General features: G+C 30.4%; 1 protein-coding gene across 47 annotated transcripts in view; it reads right to left on the bottom strand.

The window, feature by feature from the left end:
• Positions 1-249: 249 nt before the first annotated feature.
• LOC145243461 (RNA binding protein fox-1 homolog 2-like) overlaps positions 250-21,598 on the bottom strand; it is a 486,106-nt gene continuing 464,757 nt past the window's right edge. For all 47 annotated transcript variants that reach the window (XM_080106365.1, XM_080106379.1, XM_080106393.1 and 44 more), the window contains one exon: positions 250-19,687. In XM_080106365.1, coding sequence (XP_079962491.1) covers positions 19,643-19,687 — 45 coding nt within the window. In that variant the 3' untranslated portion in view covers positions 250-19,642. The remainder of the gene's footprint in view (positions 19,688-21,598) is intronic.

The following is a 21,598-nucleotide window of genomic DNA, read 5'->3' as shown; positions in this document are numbered from 1 at the left end:
ATCCTTTCAATAGAAAGAAGGTCTTGTAATGTTTTAGCAGAAAAAACATATCCGGAGTTTATTATTCTGAAAAATCATTCTGGAGGGCTCATGTTTTTTTTTGTTTTTGTTTTTTTTTTATCTTTGGTTCTATTCACTCAAATAAGTGAACAGACATATTTACGGGTTGATGGATGGTGAAGAAAAAAAAAAAAAAACGAAAGCAAACGAACAAAAAAGTCAAAAAGAAAGAAAAATGAACGCACGAGATTAATGTAACAAAAATTCAGTCTTCTTTCGTCTTAAATAATACAGTGTGATAAGATTATCCTTTTTTTTCTTTGATTATTGGTTTGCAACGCATGGGATGTGTCCTTTTTAGTGTAATGATATTATGATCCACAGTGTATGACCATATTTGTCTGGTTTTTTTTTGTTTTTGTTTTTTTTCTCATCTTTTGTTTTCTTTTCCCGACTTTTTATTTATTTATTATTTTTTTTTCGTTTTTCTGAGGATGAAAAGTTACGTTTGATTGCAGTTGTCAGAAACTTACCACCAAACATTAAAATAAAAAAAAAAAATGATAGCATTGCACAAATATATATATATATATATATATATATATATATATATATATATATATATATATATAAAGCTGGAGATATATATTGGGAAATGGGATGGTTGTCATGGTTGGAGGAAGGAAGAGGGGTAAGAGGACTGTATCCCTGGAGATGACCCGAAGGGGTTAAAGGCCCAAACTACGAAATATGTTTCAATAGTTTAATTTACACTTTCCCCCTTCTCATCTTTTTTTTTTTTTTTTTAAACTAAATGTAAGATTAAATGATTGTGTGTGTGTATGTACATATATATACATACACTCATACACAAAATGATAGTAAGCTTTAAAAAAATAAAAACAATGACATCAAAATATAAAATGTCTGTATAAAGGCATTATGATTGGATAGTATTTTTTTTTTTGTTTCGTTTTTTTTTTTTTTTTTTTTTTTGCTGAGCACCTCATTTATACAAGCTCTTTGAATTCATACAAAAGATAATGTCTATTAAGTCCATAAACTACAGATAGGAATTGCATTTTTTTTTTAAATTTTATTAGATCTGATCTTCATCTCTAATAGATAAATGTTAGATTGAATATTGTTTGACAAATCGAACTACAAGCTTTGTGCTGCACCCTCATCTCGGGCAAGCAAGGTTTTTCACTTAATTGCTCATTTCAAATTTTAGATATTCAATATGATGAGGAATGTGACAATCACTAATTCTCGTTAAAAATTTTTTTTTCCTATCAAAAATATATATATATACACATCAAAAAGCGACATTATTTTTGCACCAACCTAATATTAATCTAAAGTGTTATCATGTCTGCTAAGTGATTTTCTTCAAGTTTTAATCAAGATATATCTTTCAAAAAGACTTACTACCTAAAAAAAAAAAGAAAAAAAAAAATGGATCGACTCAAATTGAGGGCAATTTGAGTGCTCCATTTTCATTGGCTACTACACTATGATGTAGAGAAAGATAACACTCCTTTCACGGGAGTGCTCCACTTATCTTTGATTTTCACCATATAATGCTGAGTGCTTAGCAAGGAGATATCAAATACCATTTTCTTTCGAGGCTTTGGTATAAATTATCTGAGGAATGAACCATTTGTGTCCTGACCAAATTAGTGAACATTCTAACCATCATGTTAAATGCATTTACATTATTTAAACCTGGCAAGGTATTCACACTACAGATCATTGGTTGGCCATCTTTCTTTATTAATTTCTTTAAATAGTAATAAACTATTTTTTTGCACCAACCTAATATTAATCTGAACTGTTATCATGTCTGCTAAGTGATCGACTTACTAGAGTAACACTATTCCCTACACAAGATTTTACTTCTTTCCCACTGATGGTACAGTTAACAAAATGTGTATTAGCAAAAGTATGTTAGAAAAGTACACGTCATGATTCTAGGGCAATAACTCAATGAATCGCTATTAGTTCTTTCCCATCGCAGGAAGATGTGACACAAGGTCAGAAAAGAAAGCCAATGCCCTCAAAAGAAGAGCACTTTGGCCTGTTAAAAATTGTCTAAGCAGCCCCATTGGCATTTCTTTGTAGGAGTGTTGTAGGCAGTAAGCAATTAACCTCTCAAAAGACAACAGTATGGGAAGGTAGACCTCCTAGAACTGCACAGAGCAACAGCAATTCCTCAGTCAACAGAGATAGCCTAGACTTTGTTGGTTTTGGTGCTAAGGGGGGAAAATAAACAATGACAAAACTGCCATGGTTTATTTCATATATTTCCTTCTCCTAGATGAGTCATCCTTACAAATAAGCAGAATCAGATAAAATGGAAAAGAAAAACTGCACGTGTTAATAAGTTTGATATAATAAATGCATTGTTTTAAAAAGGTAAACAGATTTTTTGGTCCTCCAAGTAAATACAGATTGTTTGAATTAAAATCAACAACAAAAAGAAGTTTTTGCAGTGGAGAAAGTGATAGAGAAAGAAAATGACTTGCACATGCTTTCTCTCTCTCTCTTATTCGCTCGCTCTCTCGCCAATATTCATACAGTGTAATTCTTTTTTAATGACTCATTATTAATCATAAAACTGATTTTTGCAGTTATTTTTTTTATTTATTTTTATTGTTTTTGCTGGAAGGTGTTGCAAATCCTCATTCATACGGCACCTGATATTTTCAAATGGTCACCCATCTGGTGATAACCAGGCTGAACAATGCTTAGCTCTAACACACTGGTTCACGTTAGATCACCAATGCGATTATGCTATAAAAAATAAATAACTCAAAAAAAAAAAAAAAAAAAAAAAAAAAGTTGTCATCTCCAGTGACATGGATATACCTGAGACTGGAGATCACTTGTGAATTCAATATTTCCTTGAAACCTCCTCTGGGGGAGGAAGAGGAAACCAGTTAATTCCTACTAGGGTGCACCAAGTCAGGTTATCATGAAAAAAAAAACAAAAAAACTATTATACAATGACAAATATTTACTTTTGATTAAGAACATCACTACCAGTGAGGTCCATACTCACTGTGGCACTTTCACACCCATGACAAGTTAAGTTAAGCTTACTAATGTAATAAGATAAAATCTACACTCGTATGACTTGATAATTTACTCTGATAATGACATTATTGCCATCTCACAACGGTTGGGGTTGCACTGTCAACAATAGTGTGAGCCAAACTGATGACACGTTTACCCTGCAAATTCAGCATTGGTCATCTGCCTGATCGCTCTGCATTCCATGACACAGTCAAGCAAGATTGCTGTAGGGTTTTTGTCAGTTCTCAAGCCAATTAACCTAAACATAGCCGATAGTCACCTACACTGTTCTACCTAGTATAGAGATTATTTGTGTGTGTTTTTTTATGCTATTGATCACATGTTTATTCAAATAAATGTACTAACAAGGAATCTATTTTTAATAATGTAAACATGTATTCTGTTCGTCTTAAAAATCCTATCTCCATGGATTGGTTGCGGATATGATTTTCTTCGTTTAGTGCAACTTATGTTATAATTCTTAACCAACAAAAAAGTTTGTAATTTCAGGTTAGCCTCGTGAAAAATGGTGATGAATCGGAAATATTTTTAATGAATGAAAAATCTTTTGTTGTTTTTATAACTGAGGAAACATCGAAGACTAGACAAGTTTTGCAATTTATTTCATTTTCTTTGTAGCTGCATGTGAATCAAAAAAGACAGCTTTTTTTTTCTCAACATGCACTATGGAAATTTAAAAAAAAAAGACAAAAAAAAAAAAAACTATCTTTTATATGAACGTTCCAACAAGGTTTTTTTTTATGATTAAATCCATAAAACAAAACAAAAACAAAATGTTAAAAAGACTGAGCATGTATATATTTACTGGTCAAAATAGGTGGTAACATCCGAACCTTTTTCTTTTATGATGAAATGGTGGAAGGTTTGGGAAAGAAAGTGTTGGATTATTTACAATGGACAAACTTGGGGAAGTATGGAAGATTTTTTTTTGTTTGTTTTTAAGCAAATAAAAATGGAAGCCCAGCTTTTTTTTTTTTCTTTTTTTTTTAAATTTTTGATCTTGTTGTAAATGTCTGTTGATTGTATCAATCACACAATCAGTCAGAAAAGGGACCCAGAGAATAGGGGCACAAAAAATGTTTGTTTAGGTAAAAGATTAAAAAAAAAAAATTTATAAGGGAATTAATTCAATATAAAACATATTGCATATCTTCAGACTATTGTATCAGTTCATAATTTGCTGAAGAACTTTTCTTTCTTTTTTTTTTAATTGCCAAAATGTTGGGCAAGAACCAAAATTTTTTTTTTTTTTAGGTTTTTCTTGTCATGTTCCGCAAAAAAAGAAAATAATAATAAACATTAATAATGATAATGGCGATGATTGTTTTTTTTCTTTTCTCCCCCCCCCCTTCTTTTTGAAAAAAAAAAAAAAAAAAAAAAAAAAAAGATACTGAACCATTGTATAGATAACAAAACAGCTTCAACTAAACAAAGATGGGTCCATTTAGGATTCTAGTAAAAGTAATCAAGTGTCATTCAAAATGACACTTTTGTAAATTGATCGTCGAACCAGAATTCTCCAACAAAATATGGTTAGGTGATTTTTTTTTTTTTTTTTTTTTTTTACAACATACAACAAAGATGGTTAAAGTTAACTCCTCTTTTCTGAAAGACTTAGAACGATATCATTTTTTTTTCCTTCCTTCCTTGTGCATGGCAATGTTTTATCACAGTTTTAAATAACAATAACCATGGCAATGGCCTCAGTGAATTTAAAAACAGCCAATAAAAACATGATCACTGAGAGCTAGACAGTGATCACTTCATATGAGCACAAAGCAATTTTTAGCATGTTTTCGTGGATTCTTTTCAGTCTAGTTAAAAAAGGGGGAGGAGAGGATTGGGCTGCTGGAGATCATTTTACTTCAAATTGTTTTAGTAATTATGGTCCGTTCAGCATGTAAGCGGGATGGCATAAATAATATTGCTTATATATATTTATATATATTTATTAAGCGTAAGAGAACTACCGTGACAGAAGTCAGATATTTTTTGTGGTGATAGGGTGAGTAGGGTGAGTGAGAGTGTAACCTAGATGGGGAGCTTGATGACAATATGTTTGTTCACATTACATCTAAGGAGCAGGGAAGGAATTCAAAAGGCAAGTGGTCGGAGGAAAGAATTTAGTAAAAAAAAAAAAAAATTAAATTAAAATAAAAAAAAGGGGGGTACTACTGCATTAAGTTCATTGGAGCACATGCGGCAGAAGCTGAGGCTGGGCAGAGAGTGCAGGAGAATTCCTTTTTTGCACTGTCCAAGAGGGATGTTTTTTTTTTTTTTTTTCAAAGTCCTTTCAGGTTATTAACTACTTACAAGGTCATTCAAAAGGTGGTCATAAATGTCATCTGCAAAAAGCACAAAAACTTATTTCCAAGAACAACAATTTCTGTTGCTTTTTGTAAATATCGTCAAATTATCTAACTTCCATTTTAATATTTTTCTGAATGATAGTGTTAGAAAGTATGAATCTCTAAATTGTTTTTTTTTTTTTTAATTCTATGACCAAAGAAACAAACAATACTCTAAAAGGAATAAAATATCAACTATGAATTCAAGTAAAGGATTATCATTATTATTAAAATCTTCATTCAAAGAATAAGTCATTTTTTTTTCTTTTTAGTTATTTTGCAGTTTAAAAAGATGTGGTCATCTTGATGACAAACGGTTCTTTTTGCACAAAGAAAATCTTTTGTTTTTACCCACTTAACCTTGTGATTCGTTACCTTTTTTTTAGCATCATGAAAAAAAAAATTAATGTATCAAGCTTAAAAAATAAAATTATTTGGCTTTAAACCCTTTTAGTATGAATAAATTCTCCCACAGTCCCACTGTTGTTAGTGTTTTTTTTTGTTTTTTTTACAGCTAGTAAGTAAAATAAATCTTAGAAAACGAGAAAAAAAAATGAGCTGCCAGTAAATAAATATACATTAAAAGTCGGTTCATAATAAATTTATGGAAAATTTTCTTCAAGTTTTAATCAAGATATATCTTTCAAAAAGACTTACTATCTAAAAAAAAAAAAAAAAAAAAAAAAAAAAATGAATAAATAGATGGATCGACTCAAATTGAGGGCAATTTGAATGCTCCATTTTCATTGGCTACTACACCATGATGTAGAGAAAGGTAACACTCCTTTCAATGGAGTGCTCCACTTATCCTTGACTTTCACCATATAATGCTGAGTGCTTAGCAAGGAGATATCAAATACCATTTTCTTTCAAAGGTTTGGTATAAATTATCTGAGGAATGAACCATTTGTGTCCTGACCAAATTAGTGAACATTCTAACCATCATGTTACATGCATTTACATTATTTATACCCGGCAAGGTATTCACACTACAGATCATTGGTTGGCCATCTTTCTTTATTAATTTCTTTAAACAGTAATATCATGTCTGCTAAGTGATCGACTTACTTACTTACTAGAGTAACACTATTCCCTACACAAGATTTTACTTCTTTCCCACTGATGGTACAGTTAACAAAATGTGTATTAGCAAAAGTATGTTAGAAAAGTACACGTCATGATTCTAGGGCAATAACTGTCATGAATCGCTGTTAGTTACTTCTTTCCAACCGCAGGAAGATGTGACACAAGGTCAGAAAAGAAGGGTCTCTGCCCTATTAAAAATTGCCTAAAGCAGCCCCATTGGCATTTCTTTGTAGAGGTGTAAGCAATTAACCTCTCAAAAGAAAATGGTATGGGAAGGTAGACCTCCTAGAACTGCACAGAGCAACAGCCGTTCTGCAGTCAACAGAGATAGCCTAGACTTTGTTGGTTTTGGTGTCAAGGCGGGGGAAATAAACCATGGCAGCTTGTCATTGTCTATTTCATATATTTCCTTCTCCTAGATGAGTCATCCTACCAAATAAGCAGCAAGTAGTAGTTTATTCGTTTAATCTCTTTACTCTTTCACAACTTTCAAATCTATTTAGGCTATCCAAAACTCCAAAACAGTCACTGATTTTTAGTAAAGCCCACCTTTTCAACTATTTAAAAGAAAAGTTTTCGGGAATACTAAAAATAAGTTATTTCACTATTTTATGTATGACCTGAATGTTACGTTCAATTTAAAAAAATTTGTTTGTTTTTTTTAAGTTGATGAGGTAAATATCAGAAAAGAAACCAAATATGCTGGGGAATATCATTTTGGCATAAACAAAGCCTGTTGACGCGATAATAACCGAAAATCATCAGTGACTAGCAAATTCCCCTCATTCTACTTCAAATAGTAGATTTCTCTTTTCTGTTGAAAAGTTGCATTTTTGTCATAAGCAAACATTCGTTTTAAAAATATTTTCAGAAAAGAAAAGTTCTTTTAATGGGCAAAGGCTTTCAGGAACTAGCTTGAAGAATGAATTGCTTATATCAGATATCCTAATGAACAAATCTATAGCTTCATATCACTTCTGGATGTCCTTCGCTCTTGTTGAGCCAAAGTTTTAGAATTTATTTTTTTTAATACGATCTTTAGGTCAAAGATCAACACATTAATGCCATCAAAAAAAGGTAAGATACTATAACTCTACTGAAAGCAAAAGTTAAAAGTAAAGTGTGAAAGTATAAAGAAACTGCTCCTTTTTTTTTTTTTGTATGTTGTTTTTCCATTAAAATATGGGGGATGATGGTTCAATAAAGTAACGTTGGTAATTTAATTTCTAAATAAATGATGACCTAGGAGAAGGCAAGAAATGCATAATAACCACCCACTCGGACTCTAAAGCTTTTTTTTTCTTTTTCTTTTAGATTCTTTGATACATCCAAACATCTCTATAAAAGCATCTGTCGGTCTACCATGCTTAGCTTCAAAATAGTATTTTCATGGTTGAAAACACAGACTGAATGGATGCATTTTAATATTTCTTGTTTACAATAAATAAAATGTATGGCATGTAATATGAAAGGAATATCACTTAATCACGTAGCCATCAATAAACAATTCCGAATTGGCTTATCATAGGGATTATGGTAAACCAAATGTTACATTGGCTTACAAAATAAATAAATAAATCATAAAATAAATACGTATTAGATACATCATTTATGGAAATAAAATAAAAATGTTAAACGCGAAAGTAAGTCTTTTTTTGGAGGGGATGAGCAATATATATTGAAAATTAACTTGCTATATTACTTAGAGCCAGAATATTGTCAGAAATACCATTATCCCAGCAGATAAAAAAAAAAAGTCTCTTGAACCCTACAATTTTTCTTTTTAAGGTATATTAATACGTTTTGGTAAGTGTATCTTTCATGCCAGGTATATATTAATGTATGGATTTGTATGAATATATGTACTTTTTTTTTTCTTTAAAAAAATGTTTTCAAAATGAATAGAGAATGTTGCTAAATTAAATGAAACCAAGACATGAGTATGTACCGAGCATTGATTGGTGTCTATATATATATATATATATATATATATATATATATATATATATGAGAATAATGGAAACAGTATTCCGGTGAGACAAAAAAAACAAAAAAAAAAACAAGTTGCACGTCCATCAACGTTTCATCTTTATTGTTATTATTTACTCATCTAGAAGTCTTGCAATAAAGACAAAACGTTGATAGACGTGTGACTTGGTTTGTTCCTTTTTGTCTTTCGTTTTCGTCGGAATACTGTTTCCCTTATTCTCATCATATATATATATATATATATATATATATATATATATATTTCTTAATATCATCATGACGACAATTTTGATATTAAGTTGATTATTTAAATGAACAAGAAAAGAGCGGGAAGGGATGTAATTACAATATTGCACTTGAAGGTTGGTTATGACATTTCCAAATGTGGATAAGTTGAACACTGCGGATCATAACATCAAGTTTTTTTTTTTGTTTGTTTTTTCTTTTTAAATATTGAAACCCAAATTCACTTTTTTTTTTTTTTTTTTCATTTTTGTGCTTTTTTTTTTCTTTTATCTCTTTTGTTCTTCCTCTTTTGTGTTGTTGTTCTTTTCCTCGTCATCATGCAAATGATTGTTCATACCTTCTTCATAATGATAAAATTTAAACAAAAAAACAAAAAAAAACTGACATTAACATCTGCTGGAAATCCATCTAAAAACAAAACATGACTAGTTAACACTGACCTTTTCTTTTTTTCAAAGAAAAGATAAATAAATGAAATCGTTTCTTTAAACAGATAAAAAATAAAGGAGAAAAAGGCATAAATATTCTTTTTGTAAATAAATAAAAAGTTAAGGATGATATATATATATATGTGTGTCCCGATACATTCACACACACACTCACTCATATTTTGTATGCATATATCTCTGAAAATGCCCCCCCCCCCCACTATTTTAAAAGAATTCATAGTAGGCATTAGTTAAACTTATATATATATATATATATATATATATATATATATATATACTTTTGACTCTTTCATGTATGAAAGCTTGAATCATCACCAGCATAAGCTCAAGGAAAACCATACTCTGGCTTGGATAATCAGAGTATTCTACTGTCATGAAAATAAATTTATAAGCAAAAAAAAAAAAAAAAGGCACCCAATTTAGAAATGAAGTAATTAGTTCAGGGTAGAAAAATTATTTTTTCACCTTTCATACACGAAAAATGTTTTTAAAATAAAGCCATATATGTATTCTTTTTCATCCTGAAAATTTTAGATGATATGCACTGATCCACTCTTTACTCACCTAAATCATTCACTTACATTTTATATATCGATGAAGTATGAGCTGTTTTGGAAGATCAGAACACATTAATTAAAGTAGTGCAGGAGCAAAGGAAATTACCGACATATTTTGCATCTGGTTAATTTTTAAACTTTTATAGTTGAATGTTAATGCACAGGATTTTTCTTCTTTTTAATGATTAATTTTGCTTTCTTTTTTTTTTTTTTTTTTTTCAAGTTTAAGAACATGCAAAAGTGGAATATGTGCATTCACAACAAACAAGAGAAAGATTCGAAGTGCAAAAAATCTTTGCCAAAAGGTTAAGACAAAAAAAAAAAAAAAAGAAAAAAAAAATGAAAGAAAAAAAAAAAGCATGCAACAGCCCCTTGGCCTTAAAATGGCTTTTATTAATATTTGTGAAAGAAACATCTAAATTCTACATTGCACTCAAGGGCAAGAAGTAGTAGCCACAACCAAATAAAGGAAAAAATGATTAAGACAAGTCAACATGCAAAAAAAAAAAAAAAAAAAATTATATATATATATTTATGTATATATATATATAAAATACATGCAAAACAAGTGCATAAAAAGCATTTACGAGAATTCATGATTCTTTGAATAAAAAAAACAACATTTTTTTAAGTATCTTTTAGTGGCAGAAAATGTTTATATATGAAGATGCTGTTACTGACAGAAATACACGCAGCAAGGGGTAAGGGCAGGACTTGTAAAAGCATTTGTGGAGAGCATGCTTGGATATGAACAGGTAATGAAGACCCAATCAGGCAGAACAATATAGAAAAGACTGCAGACAATGTTTTATTGCCCCATGATGCATTTATACAATTGACCACACCATTTTACAGGTTAGGTACCAAAATACTTGGAAGTATACACGTGCAGAGGATACCCTGCTATTGCATTTGCGACAAATCTGAGACTCGTATAGAGTACCTGAACTACAACAGCCAGGTAAAGAACATACAACAGACAGAGAAGATGAGTCAAGCATGCTCTAGCAATAGGACCTATTAGCTACTGAAACATATTAACCAATTGGTTCAATCAGGGATTAGTTGTACAGCAATGGCTGCCATCTCTCTTATGTAAAGATCTTATTCTTTTTTCTTTTTTTTGTTCGGGGGCGGGGGTGAAGGTTATTATTAAAAAAGAGAGACATGGAAGATAAAGTGTCTTAGCTTTCTTCATTGTTCTTTGCATACAGAATATTAAAGCTTTTAACATGTAGGTCTGGTGATTGAATTCCTAATTTCTGTCTAAATGATGGTGTTGTGCAGCAGAAACGGTTTTCAAATTCATACATCTTTTCCTGTACATAGTGGACTACAGTTGCCACTTGTGGTGCCGCTTTAGTGACAAGGTGAAGGTTAGTAATTGTAAACAGTCTATCATGTAGCTGAGAAAATGCTACTTATATATTTTTTTATTTTTATGGCTACAAGTGTGAATTTTAAAAGTTACTATCTTATTAACGATTCAGCCTAAGACTACAATGACCAAAGTTTAAATATCAATAATAAAAAATAAAAAAAACTTGTTCGTTTTTCAAAGTTCAAATTAGAGAAGATGGTGAAGAACTGGAGACAGAATTATACGTTTCACATATTCTTCATTTTTACCAAACTTAAACATGAAATAAGAGAACAAGCGATCAAATAATTTATGTAAAAAAAAAATATGAACCGGCATCCCACCGAACACACAGATTTGATTTAGCTCATGAGATTGTTGTGTTTGTCCTTTTGTTATTTGCTTGTATTGAAAAAGTTACTTAAAAAAAAAAAAAACGTATATAGCAATAAAAAATGAAGAGAAAAAAAAATTTGGGCAGGAGTTATTTACAACTATACATCACTGTCCAACTGTAGTTGATAATGATAGCTCATCAGTTTACAAGCTAAGCATTTCAACCCTTTTTTTGCAGCAGCAAATGAAATCAGTTATTCTGGAATTTTTTTTTTTTTTTTTTTCACTGGTGGAGTGGATTTTTTTTTTTATGAGTTTTACAAAATGATAGAGATTCATCAAAATAAATATACAATGTCTGCACCGAGAACATCAGCAGTATGTTGGAATTTGCAGTTACCAACTCAGTTACTCTCAGACAACAGAATAGATATATTTCAATAAATAGCAAATATATCTGGTAAGAAAGATTTTGATTAAAAAAAGAAAAAATAAAAATAATAAAAATGAGAATATGTATGAAAAAAAAAAAAAATTAATATTTTGTGTGTGTAGTCGTGGTGGATGCAGAAAATTTGAGTATTAACTTTGAAAGGAATACTTGAGGGAGAAATATTGAGTATTATGAGATTTGAAAGTATTCCTGCCAAACATAAAAATGATCATGATTTCATTATGATGTAAAAGAAAAAAAAAATATTGGTCTTAAAGAATTTTATTTTTCGGCAGGCTTAAAATCTTATTGCGATTGTTTTAATATGCATGCTAAGTTTGGTATTAGAAAAAAAAAAAAAAAAAAAAATCTTCAAGGTCAGTCAAGGATTAGAAATGTATTTGTTTCTACTAGTGAAATCTGATGAGGTCTACTAACAGTGCACCAAAGAACAATGAAGAAAGTCAAAGCAAACCAAGATGTAAATAGGGGGGAAACAAGGGGAGGAGATTTGAATTAAAAAGGGGGATATTCACTTATCCATCTGTCTATGTTACAACTAGCTGTACAAATTCATTCAGCACACAATAGGTCTTCCTTATAGGCACTGCTGTACAAACGTGAAATGCAATCCGTACAAAGAAAAAAACATGCTCCACATTTTCACAGCACAAGTTAGGTGATGCTGGCGAGGAAGGCAATGGTTATAGAGAGCCAATGTCATTAATTATTGACTGCATGCTCAACAGTCAATCATCAATACTATTTTAGTTTCAATTGTTCCTACCACATGAGAGAAAGTAAAGGAACACAATTTATCTGTATGTAGTGGCTAATTACAAAAATTAGTCTTTTTTTTTTTTTTTTAAGTAAAAAATAAAAAAAACATGCTAAAGTTTCATGATAAATATTCTAAAAGTTAAGATATATATATATTCGAGTTTATATGAAGAAAAAAAAAAAATTAAGTTAAATATTCCTTATATCGTCCAAGCTGTTACATAAAGCTGTGTACATATAATTCTTGGTTTCGTTTAGTGGAAAGAAATTAAACATAATGCTCAATTATTTAATAAGAGCATAATATTAGTTTAATAATAATGTGACCAAAGATGAGATCAAATCAACATGGTATCATGCTTCAAACTTGGGGCAGACTCAGATTGAAATTTTGTTTTTATTCAGTTTATTTATCTTAATAAACAAATCACTCCCAGTTATCTTCAGCCATATTTGATCTTAGAGCACCATGTTCATTTGATTTGATCTTTTGTACCATTAGTAATAAATAAATATATTTATTTTTTTTAATATATGAATAAGAATAATTTCAAGGTAGTTAAAAATGTTAGAAATATTTTTAAAAGTATTCTAAAAATAGTTTAAGAAATAGGTTTGAAAGTTTAGAAGCAAATTAGTTTTGAGTAAAAAACTAGTAATCTCTTATAAATAAATAAAATAAGAGGTAGTGTTGCTGTTTGAAAATTATCCTAAGAAACCTTTTTTTTAATTTGAGATAAAACAAAGAGAAAGTGTCTGATACAACTAATTAGTATTAGCTACTTGTGAAGGAAATGAACTTTCAAAAAATTGTCACTTTGTTATGACAAATTAAGAGCATTGGCATATTAACGGATAGTAAGATGGGTTCAATATAACCAAGCCTCCTTTGCTGACTTTAATTCTTATTGTTCTTGTTTTGTTTTTTTATTTTTCAGTTTTTTTTTTTTTTTTAATAATCAGAATAAGCCACGCATCTCCAATAACCAGTAAGATTCCAATAGTCCACAATCAAATTGTACAGTGAATATAAAGAATATGAGCCCCCTCAACCTCAGGCAGCCTGAAAATAAGTGAGACAACATGCCATAACGGCTGTGATATAATTATTAGCACACATTCATGCAACTCTTCCAATTGGCCCAATGACAGCCCATGCATGTCAATTTATTTTTCCTTTTTGGTGGGGGATGGGGTTCCATTTTTTTTTTTTTTTTTTTTTAATTATTTTTTTTTTTTTTCTAATACATTTTTTCCTCTTTTCTATTTAAAGTTTCTTTTTTCCAAATATGTAAACAATTTATGATTGGAACCCTTTCCCCCAACCAAACCTAAGGTTGTGAAAGGCAAGCCTGCATCCAACTTGATAAAAACACATTCCATGTTCAGGCCATCAACAGACAGAGATCCAGTGCCAATCAGAATATATATATATATATATATATATATATATATATATATATGAAACTTAAAAAAATTGTTTAATATTGTTTTGGGAAGCACGTTAGTTATGGGTAAGAGATAAAAATTGTAACATGTATTGGGCGAGAGACTTTATATATATATAGATAGAGAGAGAGAAGGGCAGGGATTTGGGGGCAAGTGAAGAATTTTTTTTTCACTGTTTTACTCAAACTTTACGACATTTGAATTCTAAAAGCTACTTAAAAATTGCCATTCTTTTATCTTTGAAAAGAAAATATAAACTGTGTATGTATATTGGAAGAGAAATTTCAGCTGGTTTTCAAGCCATCTCATAAAAAGATTGCTACGAAAGTGAAAGATTTTTTATACACACACGCATGCGTATGAATATATACAAGCCTATACTCATACAGTCAGAAAAAAAATGGCACACTGTGAAAAACTGTAAAAACAATTTTACAATGGAAGATGCGTTTAAATCTTGTATATAAAGAGTGAAATGGGGGGGGGAGAGAAATAAGTTATAGAATATTTACAATTAGTAAAAAGAAAAATAGATATAGGGAGATAAAAATAGGACATAAGTTTTAAAAAAAGTAATTAGAAATTATTTATGCCTAAACAATTAGAAGAAAAAAAAAAGTTCTTCTCAAACATATTTGGCTCCTGGTAACACATAAAAAGAAAATGGAACAGATATATTGAAATAGAATAAACAATCAGATTTTTTTTTCCGTTTTTATGGAAGATAATTTAATTCAAAGGTGTTTTTGTTTTGTTTTTAAATTTTTTCCTTAACCTGCACACCTGCCTTTAAATAAAGAAATTAAAACACGTTATTAGATTATCAGAAGATGAACGTCTAGGGGGTTACATCTTTACATCTCAAATGACAAGTGTCTTTTTTGGGAGGAGGGGCAGTGGATGTGGGTCAAGCAAATCTAACTCCCAATTTCTGTAGAAAATTGAAGAAATAAAATTCGTTTTGATTAAATAGGTCCACCCCCTTATTCTTTAAAGAGGAGTACGAAGCTCAAGTAATTTCTGGTCTCGCGCCCAATTTATATAGTAAAATGTTAGTATATAAGTGAAAAAAATGTCGATATAGTCCACTGTCTCCATACACGACTGCAAAGTAAAAAATTTTTCTTAATGGGTCGGGATTTCTAAGAAAAAATTAAAAAATAAAAAATACAGATCTACTGAAAATCTTTTTACACTCAAAGTAATTAAAAATGATTTAGGCATTTCCGTTAATCAGATGACATAGAAATAATTCTGTCAGTTTTGTTCAAGTAGAAATATTGCACTCGTTAGAATATTTGTAATTGGACAATAAAAGTTCATCCAGTTAGTCAAGTAAAACAAAAAAATAAAAGAAGCATATTGAGGGGGAGACAACAAAAAAAAAATCAACTAAAAAAAATGGTTTGTAGGTTGGAGATACGAAAATAATTTCAAATTTTGTTCAATTGAATAAAAATTTAAAAAAAGAAACATTTTAAAAAATTGGTTTACATAAAACAATCATTTTTTAAGAAAAATGATGAAAAATAAAAACTTCTTTGGAGTGGTGAAAAAAAATTATTGCTACAGTAATTAGAGTGCAATGGTGTATATATATATATATATATATATATATATATATATATATATATATACCGTTCTTTGATTATAAAAATTTTCCATCACATATTTCTTGGAGAATACAGTAATAAGAAAAGAAAAAATTTTTAAAAGGGAAGAAAAAATTGAGTATTTTTGTTTTCTTTCCACAAAATAAAAATCTGTTTCATTTTAAACCTAGTTTGTTTAGATGGCATGTTTATAATAGGGTGGAAAACAAGGAATAACTAATTTGAGAAGATGTGTGACTCACTTAGAGCACAAATAAAATACTAATAGTTGTTATATAAATTCTACTGACATGTGTTTGGAAAGATTTTATAGAAAGTCATGTTAAACAACAGGTAAATTGATAATATCAACATTGTTTTAAGTCTGAATAAAAAATTAAAAAAAAAACATGCTATCTTCCTTTCCTTTAAAGCCAGTCAAATTAATAAACAAAAGAGGGAAAAGAGTTGAAATATATGAACAGCCATAAATGTATTGAAATAAAATTTTTAAAACAAAAGCAAAAATGGTAAAGAAATAATACTAATGATAACATATCTTCCAAAATATTGCCTATATATAATTCTTTTATCAACTTGTGCCTGTATAATTGAATAGCAGGATGTATATGTGTGTGTCTGTGCACATATATATATATATATATGCACACACACAATCTATGGAATTGTTGTATACATTGCATACTTTATAAAAGAAACTTGCAAAGTAATCGAAGCTGCACATTATATATTAATTATAAAGTTAAACTTTTTATCATTTTTTTTTTAAGTTTTCCACAAATTAGATGTTCTAGAGTTTTAAGCTAAAAGGATACGAATAACTGCCTTTTTGTCCTATTGTTTATTTGTTTTTCTATTAATGCTTGTGAAGCATAATTTAAGAATTATTGTTTGAGCATTTAAGATGCTTAGCAACTGAAAAAGTGTCTAATATCCTTTGACTTGATTAAAAAAAAAAAAAGAAAGAAAGATGGCCATCATCAGCAAATCTAAAAGTTAACCGTCTGCCACAATTTCAGTTTTTCCTGGAAAATGAAGATTCTACTTCCATTCTAATCTATTAATTTTTTTTTTTTTTAACGAGAGAAAGTTGGCAAAATTAGACAGAGATAATCTTTTTATTAGAATCTGTCTCTTAGAGACTGCCAACTCCAGGGTACGGTTGCTTCTGGGAGAAAGAAAACTAATATTCATAAATATTGTGACTATTACTATATATCTTGAAAGAACACAGCTATCTATTTTTAGTTAATGGTAAAGTCAAATTCAATTTTCTTTAAAAATCTAAAGATTAAATGAAAATGAATATCAGACGAAGCAAAATATATAGAAATGAGGAAGAAGGTGAACCATAGGGCCATCGATGAAGAGGAGTGTTTACGCAATACTGAAAAATCACTTGTGTGATGCAACAAGTAGTTACATAATAGTGGATTATTAATAGCAAAGCCAGGCAGGGAAGGAAAACAAATGATTATAATGGTGGCAATTTTATAGATTTGCTTTTTAGACACTTTTAAATTCTATATTACCTTTGAATGAGATTTTTTTTTTTTTTTTTGCGTGAAAGCATTCACTATTCCTTTGGTTAAAAACTTTGGAAAACAAACTTTTTATCAATTAAAAAAGAAGCGATTCCTAACATTTTGGTTGTCATACCTCCATGAAAATTTCATTTTTGGAAGAAGAATTAAACTCTACATTCTTCTACAGAGAAGATTGCACATATTCAGAATAGCACCTTATTATATATTCTTATTTTCTACATCTTTACCTGCCTAGCCAGATCTTTTCATTTAGAGGTGATAGGGAGGCATGAAAGGGCTTTGTATAGAAAAAGGAAAAGGCAGAATTCTGACTTGTTGACTATAAGAGATCGGTTTGGCTAATACTGGTCAAGATTAAATGAGGATTTTGTTATTTGTATTTTATTTTTTTTAGAGCTGAGGCTTCATGATTTGAGTATCAATTTTTTGGGGCAGACTTATCCTCATCTTCATTGCTGTTGTGTTATCACGTTTCTGGCCTTTTTCAGGTGGTTAATCACAACAGGATAAGAATACTGAGTGTTGTAGCTGTATCCACAGTAATTACTGCCTTCCATAGAAGAAATACAATGGCGCAGTGTGAGCATTGTCTGAAAATAGCAGCTCAATCCTACCCAGAGAATTAATTGGCCAAAACGTGGCAAGACAACAACAACTATGGAAGGCAGTAATTATTGGGGATACAATTACAAGACTCTGCATGCCTATCTCATTGTGGTTAACCACCTGAAGAAGGCCAGAAGATAGGTTGGTTGGCACGAAACGTGGTGAAGCAACATCAACTATGAAGATGCCGATAACAGTCCGCAAAAGAATTCTCAAAGGATCTGTTTTGTTTCGAGCTTTTTTTTTTTTTTTGGTTAATTTATTTTCTTATTAATTTATCAATGCATTAAAGTTTGTGCTTGGGGGGGGGGAGAACAGAGCAGAGAACAATTAGCTAAAAAGATAGAAACAGAAATGAAAAGAAATGTAAACTTTTTAAAGAAAAGAGAGAGAGAGAGTGTGTGTGTGTGTGTGTGTGTGTGTGTGTGTGTGTGAAGAAAAAACCCAGACATAAAAAGAAAATCAAAAGAATAAATATACAAGCAATTAATAATTGTTGACTTTTGACTAGCAATCGAAAAGGGTAAAAAAATTGTTTGCTAAGTTAAAATAAAGAAAAGTTATTTAACAATATTTTGTTAATTTGGTACATTTGAAAAATGACTATGCTTACCATCCGTTAGAATCTGGACCAAGTCGCCAAAAGACTCATAAAAAATACAGAATCAGAAAACTGAGTAGCAGAAATTGAAGACGAGAGGTGAAACTCCCCCAAATTATACCCACCCAATCCAATTTAATCTCCGAACTCTTTCTATTTTACATATTTAAAAAAAAATCACCTTGGAACCAATAGCTTTATGAGAATTCTCGTTAGATCTTTTAAAATAATATACACTCTTTTGTGGAGAAATAAAATGTATAATAAAAAGAGGAGGAAGGGTATAAAGTGTTTTGAGAGGGCGATGCAAAGTGAGAAAGGAGAGTGAGAGCTGTTGATATTTTTTTTCTTATTATGTGGTCTGGTTTGGTTGAACAAAAGAAAATGATAAGAAATAATAATAATAATGGGGCAAGATGAAAAAGTGAAAAATAAGAAGTAAAAATTGTGGTTAGGATGACTAGATAAAAGTATAAAGCTTCAATAAATGACTATTTCATTATGTAATCTTACACAGAGGTCAGTCAGCGATTCTCCAGGTCAAAGTCTCTTTAGTTAATTGCCAGGAGTTGTAAGAATTCCATTTCTCTTTTTTTTTTTTCTTTTTTTTTTTTTGGTTCATTCTTTTTCAAATCTTTAAAAAAAAAAAAAAAAAAATGCATTTTCTTTTGTCACACATCGATGCTTACAAGCTTTTTGTTAAAAAAAAAAAAAAAATTAAAAAAAAAAAAAAAAGCCAGTGCCATTTTTGTTTTTCTCAATGAATTTTGTTTGTCCGAAGATGAACACATCTTCTTTCGGAATTAAACATTTGTCACCCATGATAATGTATTCTTGATTTGTTTTTTCTTCTTCTTTTTCCCAAAGATGTGATAGTTGCTTGTTATTATAATTTTTGTTGGTGTTTTTTTTTTGTTTTGTTTTGTGGTTTTTTGTTTTTTTTTTTTGTTTTTTTTTTTTTTTTTGGCCCCAAGTGCCGGATTTTTGTAGTCCTCGGATAGCACTAAGGAGCCCTGTATCTTTATACATACACATATGCACATGTACAGAGAGAAATCTTGTAAAAAAATTCTGCTGCTGATGTGTTGCCATCCTATTGAATAGAGTCCTTGTTATTGGTTGTAGCAATGTTATCATGTGACCTCAGTAAGGAGCAAACCGTTGGTAACCCCCTCTATAAACAGTTGCCTGAAAAATAAAGAGGATTATAAAAAGATTCCGCCAAGGTTATCACAAAACATACTGACACAAATAGCACGTAAATATGCAATAAATTGATGAATGGAAAAGAGCATTTACAGATTAGACAGTTTCATTAAGAAAATAACACAAAGAAATGCAAAAAAATTGAGAAATGGTTTTGTTTTCAAGAAAAACCTTCAAAACAGCAGTAAATAAAACTTTTTCCTTTTATAATCTGCACTGTAAGATATGTTTCTACTATTTGCACTCTTATATTACTATCGCTACTTATCAATTATACTTTTTTTTTTACCAACGAGTCACCATTTATGAAGGCCAAAATCTACCCGAGGACAATGATTAATGAGATGGATTGATTACCAATCGAATGATATCGAATAGAGGAAGATTGGAAATCTCTGCATATCATAACACTCAAAACAACAGCCGACTCGGCAAACAGCATTTTTCCCCCCTTTGTCAGAAAACTGCTCATGGAATCTGAAGATTAAAGAGCAAGCCAAGTGGATGCCAGGGGAGAGTTATAAGACCCTGAACGTTAAAGCCAAGGTACATTTTGTACTATCAATAACATTCTGAGTCAATATACTTGTAATGTTCTTCTTTCAAATGTTTCTGCTGGTGATACCATATGAAAAATTTCAACCCGACAAGATGTCAAATTCCTTGCTCACCTCTAAGTATGACTTTGGCAGGAGGCAAAAATCAAAGATAAGATCTGATTCGAACGACTTGGGACTCGATTCCTTTTCTCTAATACATGCCAGCCAAACCAACTCGTTTCGCTGTCTTATATTTTTGTGTCACTCTTTTTGATTCCTATTTTGTGTTGAAGAAACCGCTAAATAAAGTTAATTCAATTGTAAAAGAAGTGTTTGCTTTCTAACTGGAAATCTAGTGACTGCCCCTTTTTTTCTTCTTCTTCATTTAAAAGAAGCCTATTCAAATGAATACAGATACTATTACAAAATGCCAACAAGTCTCTCACCGCACCAACCTCTACACACTCTTATTGCTTCTCATTGCGATATTATGTGATCTGCTCAGAGAGAATAAGTTTTGGAGATATCTGGAACAGCACAATTTGATGAGAAAAGAAATTTAAATTTCTGAAAAGATGTTAAAATCAGATCCCACAAAATCATTTGAATTTAATTTCCATTAACCTGAATGTAATGATCATCTATAATATAAATCTCACCTGTCTGTTTTAATGTATGTATGTATGTATGTATGTATGTATGTATGTATGTCTGCCTTAAATTTTCGACAGAGGCGACGGATTTTCATGATATGAGTACCAATTTGAACGCTCAACCTTTCTGACGACAAATATCAGAAAATTGGCTAAAAACATTAATTCCTTCACCCTCAACTGGGCACTTTTCTACAGGAAGGGGTCGCCTTTTTCGAAAGTCGTCCCCCCTTTTTTCGATTGACTAGCCTTAATTTAAACCTACGTCACTTCCGGTTTTGTGATGGGCGCAACAGCAAAGATGTCACTTTTTTTTCTTTTCACATTCTTTTCCGCCTTCGCGTCACGGGTTTGAGCCTGCCTGCCTATTACCACTTTTTTTTTTCTCAACACACACACCTCCAAACACCCGGGCAACGCCGGGCACCCAAGCTAGTTATAGTATAAGTATAGAAACGAGATAAATAATATTTTCTCATAATTACCACAGACGATTATCAATTTCAAAATACAGAATAGTATAATCAAATAAATATAAAATAATCAATATTTGTTCAGATATTCATATCCCAATTAGAGATTTCTTGAAACAGAGATTGAAGTAGAATTCTTTAACTTACAAAAACTCCATAAAAATGACAACATTGTTTAAATGTGAAGCTGCACTTCTGTTTCATATTAAAATGTAGAACTTTATCGAA

The sequence above is a fragment of the Euprymna scolopes genome, chromosome 22 (assembly GCF_053919585.1).
Source record: "Euprymna scolopes isolate OS-2025 chromosome 22, ASM5391958v1, whole genome shotgun sequence".
Taxonomy (NCBI): domain Eukaryota; kingdom Metazoa; phylum Mollusca; class Cephalopoda; order Sepiida; family Sepiolidae; genus Euprymna; species Euprymna scolopes.
Note: the sequence above shows the minus strand (reverse complement) of the source record. Positions and strands in the feature narration are given on the sequence as shown.